Source organism: Crocodylus siamensis, chromosome 5 (genome assembly GCF_052110815.1).
Source record: "Crocodylus siamensis isolate JL-2025a chromosome 5, ASM5211081v1, whole genome shotgun sequence".
Classification (NCBI taxonomy): Eukaryota; Metazoa; Chordata; order Crocodylia; family Crocodylidae; genus Crocodylus; species Crocodylus siamensis.
In genome coordinates this window covers 199,146,832-199,166,661 of record NC_143399.1, presented here as the reverse complement: position 1 = coordinate 199,166,661, position 19,830 = coordinate 199,146,832, and the positions used below count along the sequence as shown (strand labels likewise).

Genomic DNA, 19,830 nt, shown 5'->3' with positions numbered 1-19,830 from the left:
GGCCACACTGCTGGCTCATATTCAGCTAATTGTCAACTGTCACCCCCCCCGGACCTTTTCTGCAGAGCTGCTGCTTAGCCAGTGTCTTCATTTTCATTGGGGCAATGTAGGGGGAAGGAGAGTGCAAGGCCAGGCTAAAAGGTTTTCACATGCAATTTTTACGAGTCTAGGTGACAAGCAGTTGAGAACTGGGCCTATCTTTGCATTTACTACATCAGTTAACTGAAGGGCATTTTTTTCACCACCACAGATTTTGTGTGCTATCACAAGCCTATGCCATTATCCTTTTATTGAGTCCTTACCCAAAGAGTGATGAACCTTCTTGAAATCAGAAGCTAAAAATTTTGTGTTCAAATAAATCACCCACAATGTGGATGCTTATCTAAAACTCCTAGAGTCAAATCATTTGGGGGTTTGCTTCAGTTGGATTTGTGGGAATGAGTTCTGATTCATTTTAATTTTAACCAAATCAATTCTTCTACCTCGATTCTAACTTTATAGGAGTAGCTGAGGGTGCTGCCTTAGATTCTGCAAGACCAGAAAAAATCATCAACCACTGACCCTCAAAACTCTGCATTTCCTTTGTCTTAAATATAAGGCAGAGCTCTTAAATGAAATAGGTTCTGCGAGTGCATATCCCTGCTATATGCAGGCAAGGACTTAGCACACTTTAATGAACTAAAACAAAAGCTAGAGAAGAATTGTTTGCTAGTGCTCTTCTGATTTCCATAAATATTCATGCATTTTCTCAGGCATGATATCTGTGTAATCATGCAGTACATCTAACTAGCCTTGCTCACTTCTTCCCAGTTTGTCTGATAAATTCTAAATGGAAAAACCGCAGGACAGATCCAAGCATAATTTTTTTCAGTCAAAAGGCTGCTTCCCCCTAACTCCTGGATGAGTCACCTTGGGAGCATGGACTCAGTTCTGTACATGACACTTACAGCATTCTTCCCAGGTGCTCAAACAATATAGAAGTTGTACCTTAATTTTGCACTATGTAAATATGTTCCACTATAAGGAGCAGAGTTTAATTCCTGATTCCAATAATCCAAGTTCAAGCACTTCCAAGACCAGCTGACTCTTGTGATCATATAGCATAGGGGCATCAAACTTACCTGGTCCTATGGGCCAGATGAGTGGCACAGGATTGGTAGGGCTGGCCCTGAGGGCTGGATCCAGCATCAGCAGTGCTGACTTTCTCCAATCAGTCTGGGGCTGAGGTGTCCACCCCAGATGATCTGAACCAGACACCAGATCCAGAACATCCTCTAGCTAGTCTGGAACAGTAGGCAGCTCTCCTGCCAGAGTGGACACCATAAGCACTGGATCCCACATGTTGGGGGAGGAGGAGGTCCTGGACTGGCCTTGTGTGAAGCTGTGGTAGTGCACCTTTGTGTGCCTGCCACTTTAAGGGCATGAGCAGGCAGGAGACCAACCTGCAGGTGACAGCAGAGCCAGTCAGGGGTTCACATGGCAACCAGGAGGCCACCTGATTGAAGGAGGGCTTGGCTGCCTGAGTATAAGACCAGGCCTAGGGAGCGGGGCCAGCAGTTGCAACTGGGGAGTGGAAGGGTGAACATCTGGCCAGAGGACTGCTGCTCACAGGACATGCAGAGGTCAGGGCAGGAACTGTGGGCGTGGAGGAGGTTCCTGGTCCTGGGGCATGACCTGAAACTGCACCCTGCTGGGGTTGGATGGTGTGGTGGGACTGCCTGTGGCAGGGTAGTCTCCAGGAAATGCCCCACCAGTGCCTCCCTAGTGAAAGGCGAGTATGGTTCTCCAGAAAACCTCAGCCTGGACTGCCTTGCAGGTGACCCTGTGGAGGGGGAAGGCTAGGGGAGCATACCTTGACAGAAGAGCACAGGCCCCAGGCGCATTGAATGGGGCCTGAGGCAGGGTCCAGGCACATCGACAGACTCCTCAGGCCTGAGTGGGCCATAGGCTGAGTTAGGGGTCCAGGCACATCGACAGATACTTAAGGTCCAAGGGGCATAAGGCCCGGAAGCCCCAGTGAGGGGGCAGATTAGTGGCCCCAGTGAGGGGGCAAGGTGGCTGCCGGAGGCCATGTAGAGCAAGGTCTGAGGGGTCCTGAAGGACTATGTGTAGGCTGTGTGAGGGGAAAGAGTTGAGGCCCCAGTGGAGGGGCATGTGGCCCAGTCAAGTCTAAGGACCCCTGAAGCCAAGTTTGGGCCAGAGGCCAAGTGTGGCCCATCAATGGGGCCAGAGAAGCTGGAAGTAATTTTTGGATGCCATCTGTGAGGCATGGGACATGGTAAAGGGGAGGGTGGAGCTGTGTATTACACCCTTGGCATCAGGGCCAGATGATGGGGCTCCATGAGCCAGATCTAGCCCCAAGGCCATATCTTTGGCACTCCTCTGTCCTGGACCTTAGAGTAAAGCCATGGGACTTTTCCCATGTGCTGTAGAATGTGTAATGAATGGTGTTCACCAAAAGTATTTGGATAACCAGGTAGGAATGGGGAACTGTTCCTGTGGACAGTTTGTCATTGGCGGTGAAATGCAATCCAAGCAAGACAAATGGAAGGGGCTGTACTTGCAGAAGGAAACCCAAATGCACCCATACAGAATCAGGGTTGAAACTGGATAGGCAGCAGCATGGCCAGGAGGAATCTGGGTTCATGGTGGACCATAAACTCAATAGCGGATTGGTTTAAAAAAAAATGCAGGAGATTGCATTAAGAGTTTTCTGTATACAAGACATAGGAAGTGATAGCTCCGCTCAGTTCAGCTGTGGATCTCTGTACTGCCGTGCAGAAGGAAACTGGAGAGGGTCCAGAAGAGAATGACAACAATGGTGAGGGGTTTTGATGCAAGCTGCATAAGGAAAAGTTAAAGGAACTAGGTATGTTTGGCTTGAAGAAAAGGAAATTAAAAAGGGCGGCCATGAGTAGTTGGCAGCTATTAGAAAGTGTGCCCGGAAGATGGAGAATGTAATCCCCCTCTCCAGAAAGCAGTGGATTTAAACTATAGCAAGGCAGATTCAGTTCAAATCCCAAGAAAAACTTCCTAACTGCAAGTGTAGCAGAACAGTGCAAAGAGTTGGCTGGGGAAGTTTTCATAGATTTCATAGACATTTGGGCTGGAAGGGACCCTGGAGGATCATCGAGTCCAGCACCATCGACTTGTGGAGTCTCCTTCCTTGGAGGTTTCCAAAAAGAGGTTGGATGGGCAAAAAGGAAGCCGTCTGTCCTCAAACTGGGACAAAGGGAGCTTACTTTGTTGGACAGGCCCTGGAATAAAGAGAGAGCATACCTGTCTCTTCTCAAGAGAGTTGCTTTATTGGAAATCTAAACATACATTTAACTAGCATTCAGATCAGGCAATGGAAATGCGAAAACATTCTCACACCCGAGAGGATGGGTGTAGGCTGGACTCCTCAGGAACTTTGCGCTCTTGTTGAGTTCTTCCAACAGCTTAGGTCCATGATTAGCCACTTCCCCCAGTTAATCATCTATATACAGTTATTCCTCTCCTTGGACCACAACTGTGTCATGGTGAAGAGGTTTGTGTGTTCCAATGACCCTACATTATCTGGAGACTTGTATTCCTGCTAGGGTCTCCCCTGGCAAACAGGTTTGAGGCAAGGTCCCAGACTAAGCATGGTCCAAACTCCTGAAGACCCCAACGGCAGAACAGGCGTACTTGAGGACCCAGTGGTTCTCTGCAGGTGAGGGCTGCAGCTTCACGGAGGTCTCCAGTTGACTTGGACATCCTTGCCACTGGGTTCAAGGCTCCTTCCTTTCAAGTTCATGTGGCTTCTACTTGTGTACCAGCTTCCCCACATTAAAAGAGGACACATGCAGGCCTTTGCCGGGGATGTTAACATCTTCCACAAACCAAGTCCTGCAACAGTGGATGCGTGGTGGTGAAGGCAGGAACAGTGAACTCTGAGACTCCCTAGTCACAAATCTACACATAGACATCTCCGCAGTTGTGTTATGGTCGTTTTGCACTTACTCAGAAAGAAGTACAGTTTGGAAGCTGTGGCTGTGACTGAGCAGTCCTCTTTAGGATCCCATCTGCTCACCCTGAACGGGGAAGGGGCTAGAAGAGGTGCCCTAAACATAGGTTGTCTCAAACCCTGCTGGCTGGATTGCTGCATCCAGTGGGATCACTCTACCTGTGGCTGAAACCAACCAAATAAAGTACTGACATTCACCACGTGGCAGGTCCACGCTCTCACGGGCTCCCTGAACAGTGAAGTGAGGGTCCTGAAAGAAGAACCACCAGAGTAGCTAGAGAACTTGCCAGATACGACATCGATTTTGCTGAAAGAAGGAGGTGGCTACACTTTTTTTTTTTTGGAAAACCACATAAAGAGAGGCTCATTCATGGGGCTGACTTGGCCATCAAGAACAAGACAGGTAATCAGCTTTCAGAACTCTCTGCGGGCATTAACGAGCACCTTATGACTCCCTACCTCAAGCTCAGCAACAAGCAGTATGCTATGGCCATCGGTGCATATGCCCCCGCACTTGACGATGAAGAAGTCAACAAGGAAGAGTTTACTGTGCTCTTGACCCAGCCCTGACTGCCACTGCCAAGGAAGACAAGCTCACCCTCCTTGCTGACTTCAATGCAAGAGTTAAGGGACACTCTGAAGTGGCACCATTGGGAAAGGAGGTGTGGGAGGAAGTCAGTTCCAGTGGTATCTTCCTCTTCAGCAGATATGCAGATCATAACTTGCTCATCACAGATACTGTCTGCACCGTACATCAAGCTACAGCCCACTTTGTAGAGAACCATCTTGCTCTGAAAACTGAGAAATGGCAGAGGAGAAAGAAAGCGTGCAACATCCTGGCCGACAGCTGTGCCCCCCACCCCTCCCCAAGGCACCACCTATCATATATCTGTGGAAAAACTTGCAAAGCATGGAATAGACTCTTCAGCCATCTTAAAACTCACTAATAACGCCCCTCCTCCCCCCGGTGGACATCATCCTTGTATTGAGGGATAGCCAAAGATATACAGTTATTAATGACATGCATCTATCTGCAACCTGATTGGGTATATGGTAATGCAAGGGGTTGATCGTAAAGACCCCATCCTCAGTCAAGTAAAGAATTTATGGCAGATACTTAACAAGTGTTTAACTAGGTGGCCTCAGAAGTTCGCACTTAGGTTCAACTATTAATAATGAGAGCTGTTCCTTATGGTAATAGGTTTCAGTTGCTTTGTTTGTGTGACTGTAGTCCAACACCTAAGTCAGTGCTTTCTTGATTACATCAGCAAAAACTTGCAATTTGGCCCGGCAAGCCTACCCAAAGTTCATTCCAACCTTCATATACAAATCGAGGCACTTATGCCAAGGCCTCCAATATGTTCTTTACAGGGTGTTTTGCCTGAGGTGGGTTAGGAATAGTACATCCTGCATCTTTGCAGGGGGTGAACTAGATCCAACCCTGGGGGTTGGATCTTTGCAGGGGGTGAGGACCCTTCCAACCCTGTGACTAGATGGCTTTATAACTTTACTTGTGGGAGAGCCTTTGATCAGCCACAGGTCTGCAAGAGAATCTGGCCACTGTTCAGAAAAGAAAAGCAGTAATAGGCAAGAGATGAATTGCTCCTTATATAAAGCTTCATTGATGGGCAGTTGGTAAGGAGAAAAACATTAATAAAAAATCTTGTTAACAGTCAGAAAAATCAACATTGCTTTTGCTATCTGAAGGCTTATCAGGGGAGCAGGAGGGATATTAATTAATATTATACAGTGTGCAAGTGTTTGCATATCTCTGAGCCTAATGAGAGATGCCTTTGTTGTCCGTCTCAGCCCTGAGGGAGGTTTTCTTCTATTGGGGGGGGCTGAAGGAAAGTTATGAGTCTGATGCACATTATTAAAAAACAAACAAAATAATAGCTTCCCTGTGGATTGTATGTGGGTGTTGTTTGTTTTTTATTTTTTTTCCTTGTTCATTAAAAAAAACCATTTTGTTGATTTTTTTGTGCGGGTTTTATTTCAGGATTGAGCACTTGGTTTGGAGTTAAAGGTAAAAGTTAAGGCCAGTCAAGTAAGGAAGTCCAAATCGCTGAATACTATTGCAATCCTATTGCTCTACATAGTGTAAGCCAGGGGTGGGCAACCTACAGTCTGTGGGCTGGATATGGCCCATGAATTACTCAAATTTGATCTTTGGTGGCATGCAGCTTAGCCCAGCTTGTTTGCCCTCTTCAGCCCATGCCATGCAGCCAATCCACACCCCCCCCCGTGCTTTCCCCCACTTCTCTCACAGCACTTGGCCAACAGCTCCAAGACCTCCAAACCCACTGCCGTGCACTACCACTGGGAGCTGTTCCCTACAGACTCTGCACAGGTTGCTCCTGGGTCTTCAAGTCCTGTCTCATCCCTCAGTCAAGCTTGAGAGCCATCCTTAGACAGAACAAGCAGCTTTCCAGATGACCCTTTTCTAAAAACGTTGCTAAAAAGGTCTTTGATCCCTAGGTGACAGGCAGTCTTTTAAGAGTTCATCCAGTTTATCCTGAACTGTTTCTGCAAAATCTTCCAGGTCCTGTCAGCTCCATAAAAACTGACACTTCCTTCTGCATACACTTGTCTTCTCAATTGTCCCCAACAAATCAATTTTCTTCCCTTCGAGACTGTCGAAGTGGATAATAATTAGCAAAGTAGGATGCAGCTCCTGCCAAGCCCTGCTCTCCCTTCCCACGTTTTGGAAGATATCTTGCAAATCATTATCAGATCTTTGCGTCCGTACAACAGAACATAGCTTTGTAAGAGTCTATCGAATTGGCACAAGAGTCAACCCTATCTCCTTTGGTCAACCTGACTGATATTTTGCATACCAAGCAAAGAAAGTGCCAGTAATCAAATAACAGGCTGACTTCCATTTTTTGAGACCTACTAGCCTTGCTGCATTTCATAATGTTTCTCCAATGAAGAGCATGCCCTTCTCAATGTGTGGTTGCCTTCAGGAAATATATTTTATTGGAATAACTACACAGTTTGGATACAGTTAGACAAGCTTCTGAATGCAGGAGGTCCATCACAAGTGATGGGCAGTGAAGGGGGTCTTTTTTTTACTATTCTTACAATAACCCTACCTGATCTATGTTTTTCCACAGCCCAGCTTATGTTTCTCATCTGCCTCTTTATGTCTCATTTTCTAGACTGAACTCTTGGAGGCAGGGGCTGTTATTCACCATGTGTTTGTACAGTCCCTATAATGATGGGGGCCTAATGTGGGTCTGTCTCTGTTATCAACATCATAAGCTCCTGGATGCAGGTTTATGTCTTGGGCAGCAGTAAACATGTCTTCCGGACTTAAATAATCCACTGCTGTGGTGTGCCGCAGCCAGGCGCAGAGAGCCCCAATCAGTAAATTGCCGCACATTGGAAAACAGAAAAGAAGAAAACTCACAGATGCAATCTGCAGAATCCAGATCACTGAGCTCCAAAACACACCTAGATCAGAAACTTTGGTACCTAAGCAGGTAACCCAAACTCCTGAAGAGTTTGTGGCTTGAGGTTCAGGACTCCATATCCTCTTAGTGTATTGAATACTCGAGCCAAAATTAATGTGCTCTGGATAGCACAGTGCAGTGTCATGGAGAAATATGGAATCCAGCTTTGAATGAGCTAGCTCAGGTGCTGGATGCAATACAGCTATGACAGCTCAGTGTTTCTTCAGGCTAATTACGGGTAGTCCTGCTGAAAAGCAGGGTGTATTAGCTTGGATGGAGCTTTGTGGTAATGTGGCTGTACTTCTTTTGGTACCTGAGGTAACTCTTTCAGAGCCAGGTTCATAGATGGTTAGGGGCTGGAAGGGATCTTGTAGATCATCAGGTCCAGTCCCCCTGCACTAAGCAGGAAAAGACAGTGGCCCCAAGCAAGGTGACCGTCCAGTCTCCTTTTGAAGATTTCCAGGGTAGGTGACAGCTCCACCTCTGCAGGGAGTTTATTGCACAATCTGGACACCCTGATGTTGAATGAGTTTTTCCTCGAATTGATCTTGAAGCAGCCTTCCAGGAGTTCATATCCATTGCTCCTGGTCTTTCCCAGGGGTGCCCTGGTGAAGAGCTGTTCACTGAGTTCTTGATGTACTCTCCTGATACGGCGGTAAGCTGCGACCAAGTCTTTTCTTCTATAGGCTGAAGAGTCCCGGGTCCCTCAGCCTTTCCTCATATGGTTTGTCTTGCAAGTCCCTGACCATACAGGTGGCTCTTCTCTGGACCCTCTCAAGTTTTCCCACGTCCTTGTTGACGTGCAGTGCCCAGACCTGGCTGCAGTACTCCAGCTGCAGTCTCACCTCTGCGGGAGTATCATTTCCTTAGCTTTACATGAGATGCAACGGTTAATGCACGCCAGCATGTTGTTTGCCCTGCTGGCCACAGCATCGCACTGCCGGCTCAAGTTCATGCGATGGTTGATCACTACCCCCAGGTCCCTTTCGGCTATTCAAATTGTCACCACCGAGCCTGTATGTATGTTGAAGGTTGCTTGCCCCCAGATGGAGCACCTTGCATTTGGAAGTGTTAAACTTCATCTGGTTCCAGTCTGGCCAACTCCACCTGTATCTGCAACCTATCTTCTGGCGTGACCACACTACTCCATAACTTGGTGTCCTCTGCAAACTTGGCCAGTGAGCTTTTCACTCCCTCATCTAAATCATTGATGAAGATGTTGAAAAGCACCAGTCCAAGCACGGACCTCTGAGGGACACCACTGGCCACTTTGTGCCAGGACAACACAGATCCGTTCACAAGAACTCTCTGGGTCCTACCATGCAGCCAGTTTTCCTCCCGCTGAACTGTTGAGCAGTTAAGCCCACAGTCTTCCAATTTTTCGACAAGGATATTGTGGGATGCTAGATCAAAAACCTTTTGGAAGTCTAGGTATATAATGTTGACCTTCTCTCCCATGTCCAGGTGGCGAGAAACCTGGTCATGAAAGGAGATGCTATTGGTAAGACAAGACCTACCCATGACAAAGCCATGCTGGCTGTCATTCAGAATCTTACCCTCAACGAGCGTATCGCACATAGATTTTTTAACGAGCTTTTTCAGGATTTTCCCTGGGATGCAGGTTAGGCTGATTGACCTATAGTTGCCCGTGTCCTCCCTCTTCCCCTTCTTGAAAACAGACACAATGTTGGCCCTCGTCCAGTCCTCAGGGACCACTGTGGGTACACCAATTTATTCTTTTTCAAGAGGACCGTGATGTCCCTACTGAGGCAGGAAGCCAGGTATCTTCAGTGCAGCTCTGCATTGTGTTGCGTCAATTTGTAATTTATACAGTAATGTGGAAACAGCCGAAGTCATGATGTGGGAGCACAGAAGCCCAGACTTAGTTTCCCACTTGCTGAACTCAGAGAAAAGAAGGTGCTGTTCCTGACTTGAATTAAAGCAGAAGTATTACCTTCAGATGCATTGCAACTCTGCAATACCCAACACTGATTTAACAAACTCCAGTTAACTGACCTTTTTTGTAGAGATAAAGTTAACTTTTTTGAGGTTGTATTGTAGGAGAATGCTTGTCAGACCAACTCATTTCTATCCCGATCCCTCTCTGTTAAACTCGGGGGTTGCTAATCTAAACTGCACCCTGATCAAACCCCTCAGGATGGATTCCCTAGTCATTCAAAATCCAATTTATTCTTCCTGTTTCCTTAGAGCCCTTTGCATAAGCAGGTCCTTACTATACACATGCGAATAATTTGTCATTCCTGCATTATAATGCTCAATCTTCTTCCATTCAGGGGACGAGCTCTCTTTCTGACACAGGCAATTACAATTTGCAGCCATAAAGGAAGCATCTGCTATAAGGATGACCATATCCTCCTTCCAGCTGATCTCAGGCACTGTTCTCCTGTTTCCTGGAAATGTTTTTCTGGCCAACAGCCAGAAACTTAGCAGGAACGTGACTTGGGTATACTTAGTAACAATCAAAGATCAGATCTGTAGCCACAGATGAGAAGACTTGCTAGGAAAAAATGGACCAGTTGCATGCTGTATATGTAATTAAACATAAAAAAGATTTCCAGGGCATGACTGCACAATTCCCTAAGATGTATATAATATACTCAGCTTGTGGGAATTGCATTAACACTTACAAATGGGTGTTCATTTTCTCTTACAGATGCTGGTTCGGGAAGGAACCAGGAAAGTACATAGACTACATATATCAAGGCCCAGTGATTCTTGTTCTTCTGGTAAGCTTATGTGTGGGACTAAGGAGAACTGCATCAAAATCATGAATGTTTATATAGGCCCCCTTGTATTTGGTGTGCAGTTAGAACATGCATGTTTTAGATTTGCAATGCATGTGCAAACCCTGGGAAGCGTTGAATGTCTTCACATCAGCTTTTCTTGTGCCGTTTGCATTAGGTTGGGGGAGCTTGCCTCTGGCTGTGGCTCATGAGGAAGTCAAGCCTGTTGGTCTTGTTCGTTTGGGGCAGACTCAACCCTGTATCAGCCGCTGTGTAAACCAGGGCTTGAAGCATCCTGGCGTCTGCCAGAGGGGAGTTTGTAGTGCTTGTCAGTCAGTCTCTTTCTTACCTCCTCCAAGTACCTGTGGAGTAGGCAGCATAGCCGGAGTAGTAGGGAGGTATGCCAGTCCATCGTATCTTTGTGATTTTTGTAGACATGCCATCTGCCTCAGTCTCGGGAGAGGCTCGACTATAGTGAGTCTGTCTGATTTGAGGAAATACAGCTGGCACTTCCCCGTACCAGCTGGGGTGAAGCCAACCTCTCCTTACCCGCCCATCTGTTTCCACTGTTTAAACACTACATTACTGCAGTTCCAGTCTGCGGCAAGTTTTGTGCAGTGCCATTACCCTCATGAGAGGGAAGTACATGCAGAGAACCAAATCGCGGGTCTGGCGTGAGTCCTGTTCTGTTGAAGCCCCATTACAGCGGAGGTAACGAAGTGAAGTAGATTGCTGCTGAGATGGAGAGAAAGGAGACTGGAGATTTTCTCTCAAAAATCCTCTGGGGACCCATCTGTAGGGCTTTTCCAACCCGGGAAGGAACAACAGCATCCCAACAGTTCTTCCTGGCCTTTCCCTTTGGGCACAAATTATTAATGCACTTAAATCAGTGGTGGGCAACCTTTTCTGGCTGCAGGCCAGAATGACCCATCTCAGGTCAGGGCACGAGCACAGGTGGCTGCTAGGACCTGCCTGAAGCTGGAGGCATAGGGGAAAGCACTCACAGTTGAAGCCCCGCTCCATCGAATGCCTCCAAAACCCCATATCTGCAGACAGTATCCATGGGTCCATGAGCGGGATCTAGCCTGCAGGCCATGGGTTTTCAACCCCTGACACAGACTCATTGTGCAGTGCAGAAGCTGTTCCCATGACCCCATTGTGTTGTATGAATCTGTAATTTATACAATAACGTGGAAACAGCCGAAGTCATTATGTGGGAACACAGGAGCCCAGATTTGGTTTCCAACTTGCTAAACTCAGAGAAAAGAAGGTGCTTTTCCTGATTTAGAAGGAATTAAAGCAAAAGTAATCCCTTCATATGCCCTGTGGTGTATTGCAACTCTGCAATACCCAACACTGATTTAATGAACTCCAGTTAACTAACCTTTTTTGATGAGATGAAGTTAAGTTAACTTTCTTGAGGTTGTATTATGGGAGAATGCTTGTCAGACCAACTTATTTCAAACCCAGTGGCTCTCTGTTAAACTGAGGGGTTGCTAATCTAAACTGCACCCTGATCAAACCCCACAGGATCAGCTCCTTCAGCCCTTTGACTCTGTCCCATCTGGGTGTGATTAGAGAACATGGATGGCTTTTCCCAAGCCCCCTTTTTCTCATCAGGCAGAGGACTCTATTATATCTTCAGTCAACTTTTATATTAAATAAAAATATCATGTAATTTCCCTGAAACCACCTCCTCTAATTCCCCTGGCAGTTGCTGCCCATTCCAGAATCCTTCCCATCATTTTTATGCAATCAGCATTCTCATACTTTTTGCCACTTGCTGGTTTTCCTCCCCCAACCTATTGAGAAACTGGGTTTACCTTCCCATACCAAAATCCCATTCCCCAAATTACCTTGAGTGATATTTTTCAAGACCTTTAATTTTTTTTTTTTTATAGAGAGCATTTTTTAATTGAAAAGCATTTCATGCCCAGCGGTTTTATGGACAGTGCCTCCCACCGTATGCCATGGTCCTTTGAAAAGGTAGCCGTACGTGCCATGGGAGAGTGGCTGGAGGTCCAGCACAAGTAGGACTTATTTTCAAAACGCTGACACTTTTGATTTCCCCATGCCAGGTTTTCTGTAAGCGCTGTGGTCCCTGTAATTGTTCTGTCGAGGGAGAGCATGACAAATTCATAGAGTCCAGCAAATGACAATGATGTCAATTGCTTTTCTGCAAAAAACCACCCCTTTTAGGAAAGAAAAGCTGTTTTTTGTCCTAAAAAAGTCTGCTAGAAAAATGTCAGCCCTATTAGTCTCTTCAGGCTATGTGTAGGAGAAGCTTCCAAGGGTGTGTGACTGAACCATAGGAGTGAACTGAGGTCCTGAACTAGGAAACCGCAAGCAAAGGAGCCCGTATTTATATTCTTGGACAGCTCTTGATTAGATTCTCCCCTGTACCAGGGCAGAGCCCCGGTGAAGTTTGTCGATCATTTGCAGGGTGAAAGCCTGAGAGCTGAGACGATGTCAGGATCAGCCTCCTGGGCTCGAGACAGCTCTATGATTGGTGCCATTTCTCCCCAGCCCCTTTGTAAAATGGGCCACAGATGCTCATTTGTCTCTTGTAGTGCACCTAGGGATCCTCTGATTTCATAGATTTCATAGACATTAGGGCTGGGAGGGACCTCAGAAGATCATTGAGTCCAGCCCCACGCCCAAAAGGGCAGGAGATGAAAGCCACAATGTGAGTGTAGTGGCTTCTGTTGCTACTGCTGCTATTATTTAATAGCCTTGGGCACCTTTGAAGCAGATAATTATAACATGGCAGAAATGTGGCAGGAAATTAAAATATTAAAATTGAATTTTCGGCTGGTAAGTAAGCAATTAAAGCATTCAGTATTCTGTTGCCTTTCAGGAATCTAATCAAGTAAAGCACAGAAGAGTTGTTATCTTAATTAATTTTTTTTCTTAAGCCAACACAATGGATATTTTATCCCATCTCCCTCGTGCATTTCGACATAATTATAAACTATTCAAAATTCCTGTAGATGGCAGAAAGGCAGTACAGTCACATGCACAACTCACCACACCGGGAGCCAGGAGCCCTGTGTTCTCCTTCTAGCCCCTTCCTGGACTTCTGGCCCTTCCTTCACCTCTCTGTTTCTTCTACTCAAATGATGCTCCCATTCCTCTGTTGAAGCCACATTATAGTGAAGGTGCTCTAAGATCTCCAGAGAAACGGTGCTATACAGGAAATAACTATATGTATAGGATCTGTGCCGTGTCACCCATGGGAAACCTGGCAGTGACAAGCAGTGAGTAGGTGCCAGATTTTAGAAAACAGATGTTGGCCCATTCATTAATTCATTGACGTTTCTTGGGGAAGTGGTGGGAGCCCACTTCTTGGAGAAATCAGATGAGGGCCCAGATTCTCTTCATCCTGTATCTCTTTGAAGTGTCATAGGATTAGATAGCAGAAAGGACTCCTTTAGCTGGTGAGAACATCCCAGTCAGCCCCTTTACCACCCTCCTTTGGGGACCCCCTTAATGGAAGGGGTGTTCAACTACCCTGGGAAAGGTAGAAATGGCCCTGAAATGCATGAACAGCCACTAGTTTCTTTTGAACCTGGCTGGGCATAGGCTTGGGAGAGATTCACCCTCTAAGTGGTTTATATTTTAATTTCATTGTGGATGAAAAAAGCACTTCTCTGTTGTCTAGGAGTTTAGCTGCTCATGCTTTCTCACCTCAACTTGGGGGTGTTAACAAACTGCCCCAAGGCATGATAATGTCGAACGGTCATAAACTACTGCGAGACCATTTCAGGCTGGACATAAGGAAGAATTTCTTTACTGTCTGAGCCCCCAAGGTCTGGAACAGCCTGCCATCAGAGGTGGTTCAAGCACCTACATTGAACACCTTCAAGAGACATTTGGATGCTTATCTTGCTGGGATCCTGGGATCCTGCTGACTTCCCGCCCTGGGGCAGGGGGCTGGACTCGATGATCTTCCGAGGTCCCTTCCAGCCCTAATGCCTATGAAATCTAGGAATTGCTGTATTCTTTATTAAAATACTACAAATGCACAGTTGTGTGTGCAGTTACGGGGGCAGAGAGTGGAAAAGCAGTAGTAGAAGCCTGTCCACAGCAATGCAGAGAAGGAAAAGAAGGATGTCTGTATGTACATGCGCATCTCATCAAGTAAGCCGGCATGAAGAGCTGCTCATCGGGCCAGCAGAGTCATAATAAGTTGTGTTTTGGTAGCAGTAGTTTGAAAGACAGAATGTCTCAGAAGTAGTCTGATATTCAGCTTGTGCATCGTTGCCTTTAGGTCTGCTGTGAACCTGCCACTGGGGGATGCTCTGTGCCACACTGCCTGGTGTCTCTCCATTTGCTGGGGGCTGAGTCGGGGCAACGGGGATGTGCCTTGGATTCCTGCTCTTGCTTGCTTCAGTGGTTCCTTAGGGGCTGTGGCAGCTGGCTGTAATTTAGAAGAGCCTCGAGGCCGCTCTGGACTGAGCCTCAGGCCAAACTAGCTGCCATCCATGTCTGGAATTTGGTGTCCTGAGTCTCACTTGGGTATCACTGCAACTTGGCCTGTCTCATAAGAATAATGGAAGTACAACAGTAATTGCATTGTAGAATTGGGGATATTCGATACAGTTTAAGAAATTAGGTTCCTTATTTTTTCTATTATTGTTAATGGGGCACTCCTTTGCAAGGAAAGGTGCAGCGGAGAAGGGGTTATGACCCTGAATTCATTCAACAGTCTTATTTTTAACATTCTTATTAAGACATTCTCCCACGGCAAAGCTGCGTTTTTCATTCAAATCCTGTTTCTCATTAAAAAAAATCTTCAGCTATAAATTGTACTAAAGCTACTCAATGGTCTGTCATTTTATGAGGCCTCTTCAAGGCTAATCAAGCAATAAATAGTGGCTCAGATGTCCTTTATCACTGCACTTTTAAAGAGCCATTATGGGAAGTTCTGGATTAATAGCACCGAAGATTGAAGGCCTACATTTATCCATGTAGAATACAATGGCAGGGCTGACTTCCCCAGCAGTGAGCCATAAATCTCTGCTTTAGAAATGAGAGGACAGTTCAGTCCTTTTTCTTTGGGTTTGAAGTAGATGCTGGAATTGGAGGAAAGGCCACTAAAAAAGCCTGAAAGCTCTGGGGCAGTCTCGCTCTCAGATAAATAGATTTCTAGTTGAACCAATGATGAGTCAAAAGATGCAAGTAAAATATGAAGTGCCAAAGTAACTTAAGGCCAAGACTAACCAAGGGGTTCAGATACCTAACTGACCCTTGAAATCAGTAGTAAATTGGAGTTTGCCTCCTACTTCGGTATATTTGCTTGGGAAAACTGACTGGTATAACTTGACGGGTGTAATTATATTGCTCTCATTGCACTAGGAGGAAGTGATATATAAGCTATAGTAGAAGAAGGCTGTGTTAATCCTATATGTGTGGGGACAGAGTCAGATCGGTAAAGGCATTTCACTAGAGCTCCAACCATATGACTTCGAGCCTTGCTCCAAACTTGTGTTGAAGGTCACCCAGCTCTAGTTGACACATGGGTACCTGGTTAGTTGGGTTGGGATGTTGAAAGCGTGACATGATACCAGCCCCTTGTGTGCCACTGATGGCAAAAATTGGCATGTTTTAATACACTAGCCTGATGGACCACTAGCTTTGGGTAAACTTTGACCTTTATTCCCAAATAAATGTCCCCATAGAGAGTTATACTGGAATAATAGCCATAACAGCGTAATGATACCAGAATAATTCTGCCACAGCCAGAGGTGCCAAGTACGTGGGGGCCCAAGGTCCCTGGCTCCCCTTGGGAAGAGGGCTGTCACCTCAGATGCATAAAACTTTCCACATGTCCATCTCCCCGGCAAATATAAAAGTCAGTGACTATGGCCACAGCTCTACATAGACCTTAAATTCTCTTTTCAAAGACGACATAGGCCAGAGCCTAAGTCTCACTGAAACTCCAGGGCTCCAGGAGAATCATACCCTTTGATTCCTCTTGATCCCATACCACATGCAGGCAAGACCCCCCAGGGCAAAATAAGTGAAGAGGGTGCATGACTTATTGTCATTGTGATTTTCTTCTCACTGTTGAAGGTAAATGATTATATAAGGGACCCTCCAAGAGAAGAAAGCCCTCAATACCTTCTTGCTGGTCCCCTGGAGCATCTTGTGGCCAAGAAGTATGATGCCGAGAGTTGCCAAGCTCAGCAGTGGTTCAGGATGCAAGGAGATTACTTGTTTGTTTGCTTCCTTTTTTCTTTCAGAAGAAGTAGAAATGTTTGCAGATGTCCAGAATTGGAAGACATGGCCCAGATTACTTGTAGTCAGAGGTTTTTTGCTTTTGTTTGGACATTGGACTTAGAAGACGACGCAGGTGTGAAATAGAAATTGCACGTCTGGTCTCCACATCTCAAACAGGACCTGGTAGAATTAGAAAAAAGGAGAGCAAAGGGTCACCAAGATGGTCAGAGTTACAGAGCAGCTGTCTCACCAGGAGAGACTAAAAAGGCTGAATTCTTCAGTTTGGAAAGGAAAACACTTGATATGATAGAGGTCTGTGAAATCATGATTGGTGTTGATCAAGCAAACAGGGAAGTGTTATTCACCAAATCCTAGAATATAAAAACTGGGGGCCATCCACTGAAACGAACTGGAGATAGAGTTGAAAGAAATGAGAGGAAGTATTTTTTTATACCGCGTGTAGTTAACTTGTAGAACACCTTGCCACAGGGAGCTGTAGATGCAGATAGCCCCGCCAAGTTCAAAAGGAGAAGACAGACATGTCTGTTTAATAGCTATGAAGGAGAACAGTCAGGGATGAATAGAACAATGATAGCTGAAGCCAGGGAGGGTAAGAGAAGGAAAGGATTACGCCAGACATGCCCTGCACATGCCCTAATGTGTGGCATGTGCAGGGCCACACATTAGGGCACGTGCAGGGCCACATATTAGGGCATGTGCAGGGCCACACATTAGGGCACGTGCAGGGCCACATATTAGGGCATGTGCAGGGCCACACATTAGGGCATGCCTATGCTACTGCTATTGTTGGAGACATAATATTGAGCTAGATGGACCATTGGTCTGACTTAATATGGCTCTTCTCATATTGTGTGCACAAAGCCTATATCTTTCTCTAGAAAAATACAAAGGAGCAAATGCATTTTATTTCTTCCCCATTCCTTGATGCATTTCAGTGTTGGGAAGGAGCCAAGCTGATATAGTCATGCCAATGTGGTTGACACTATGAAATTCAGTTTCTTATAGTAACTGCAAAATCTAGTTGTATCCGATAGTTTTGATTGCAATGTGTAGTACAAAAGCTATTCTTGCTTCTCATAGCTTCTCAGCCTGGTTTTAATCTAGCATCTTTTTCTGTATGGATGGTACAGGGGGCAAAGAGTTGATAATCCCTGCCAGCAGATCAAATTTCTGTTTCTAAGTAATATAGTGTATTTGATACAGCACCTTTGATGCAGTCAGTCTCCAAGTGCTGGCAAGCCAGTGAAAGGTACAGGCAGAGGAACAGGACCAACCCATTTGGAAATGAGCACAAGGTGTAGTTAATTGAATGTCTTTTTTCTCAGCCGCCGCCAGTGTTAGCTAGCCCCCAGCACCAAATCTGAATTGCTCTATAGTATTTCTGAAATCAAAGAGCTTGTTAACATCCAGTGTTTCAAACTGTTGGAGCCCAGGGCTCCTCAGCTAATTGGTTTGAAATATTTAAGCTGTTTAACACTTGTACATGTCTTTAGGAGATTTTTTCTCTGTCTGTAACTGATAAACAAGCAGCTTTCTGACCTGTGCAGTTAAGGCCTTTTTCAAATAAGTCATAGTTCGCATAATTTATTGTTCGCATAAGCGGGCACATGAATAGACAGAGAGACCTACACTGTGCTCCCAACTCTGCTCTGAATGAGCCATTTTGGCAAGTGAAATCCCTGTGGTGTGCCTCAGTTTCCCCATCCATATCGCAGCATTCGTGATCCTTATCTTCCTCTGAAAAGTGCTTTGAAATCTGCAGATGGCCAGAGACTGTGGATCCGCTAGGGGTGATTGAGTTAAGGGTGGTGCCCTTACCAAATGTGGAATGTGGTCCTGGGTCTGAAGAAATTCCTCAGGATTGATAATCCATGTTTTCAAGTGGCCTTAATGACTTATATTAATCAGCTTTGGTTCCCTGTATGTATGTTATATCCTCCCCTTGTTGCAGTACAAGCAGACAAGAACCATTTTAGATGGACTCAATCTAATAGATGTCCCAAGGATGGAGCAAATCCTCCATCCAGTAGACCTTTAAAAATGAGGGCAACTACCGTAAAAACATGCTACCGCTCAACCCAAGCCACTGGATCTGGTGCAGAAATCAATAGTTAAAATGCTAAGAGACTGTGATATTCAGGAGGTCCCACCCAGGGACTGAGAGAGAGCGCTTGACTCATTTATTCTAACAAAACCAGGGCTGAGATGGGGTACGATTGCTGTCTAAGAGCATATTAAGGGGATAAAACCCCAGGGTGCTAACTGTGTCTGCTATCTTCTCAGCTGGAGAAAAGTGATTTAAGCTAAAAGGCAGTGTTGGACAGATGCATGTACATAGGCCATGAATTTATCTAGTCTGGAAATTAGGAGAAGGCATCTAAAACATCAGAGCAGTGAAGTTCAATAGCCTTCCTGTCATCTGGTGGAGACAACAATTCATCTTGATTTAGGACGGAGCATAATATGTGGCATGGCTGCCTACTATAGACAGGATTGGGAATCAAGGGCCCCACCAGTCTCCTCCAGTCCCGCTCTTGAATAATCCTGTGACCATAATGATAATTTCCAGCCTTGAAATCCTATAAAATTCACTGCCATGCAAAATGGTGTCACAGTCAGTTCACTCCACATACTGTTTTTGTGGTAAGTAAGAGCACCGTTTAATAGAGATCACAAACTGCCCCATCTTGGTCTGACATAATTCAACAGATAGCAGCCAGCACAGATGTGCATCTGTTAGTAGCCAGCCCAGAAACTGGTTAAGAAAGAAAGAGCATCAGGCACACACAGGGGGTGGGAAACAGGGAGGTTTGCAGTAGCCTTGAGAAATAATCAGCTGCATGTCTGATGGGATCAGCTCAAGCAGTGGTCTGGCCTTGGCGAACGCGTGTCAAAAAGAGGAGGCCTTAAATGGTGTCTAGTCAGTTGGAAATGGGGAACCTCTGGATGGTTTGGAGCAGTTGCAAATATAAGTAAGCAGTTAGTTTTGTTTTATGAGCAGATCCCATGGCTGGTGGGTAAGTCCCTTAGACCCACTGAAATCAGTGGGAGTTGGGCACTGGACTAGGTCCTAGACTGTAGTGTCACTGGAGATAGGTTTACAAAGGGTGCCAGAATGACAGCGTCCAGGGAGCCTGCACCTCAGCGGAGGCAGCCTGGGTATGGGGGCATCATGCCACGACAACAGCATCATTGCAGCAGCCAGGGTCTCTGGGTCTCCAAGGCAAGTAAGACTGACACCCTGCCCCTTCCCTGCTCTTTGGGATTTCTGCTCAGGGCATCAAACTCAGTAGTTATGCCTCTGGATGTAGGTGCCTAACTAACGCTGAGGATTGGGGCATTAGCATCTTTGTACCTGAGTTGTCCATCTGTAATAGGGGAATGATAGCACTGTCTAACC

At 45.9% G+C, this 19,830-nt stretch overlaps 1 protein-coding gene across 2 annotated transcripts in view; it reads left to right on the top strand.

The window, feature by feature from the left end:
* The window catches only part of CRHR2 (corticotropin releasing hormone receptor 2), a 245,018-nt gene that overhangs the window by 175,685 nt on the left and 49,503 nt on the right, over nt 1-19,830 (top strand). For both annotated transcript variants that reach the window (XM_090047826.1, XM_090047827.1), the window contains one exon: nt 10,118-10,190. In XM_090047826.1, the coding sequence (XP_089903952.1) occupies nt 10,118-10,190 (73 nt within the window). The remainder of the gene's footprint in view (nt 1-10,117; nt 10,191-19,830) is intronic.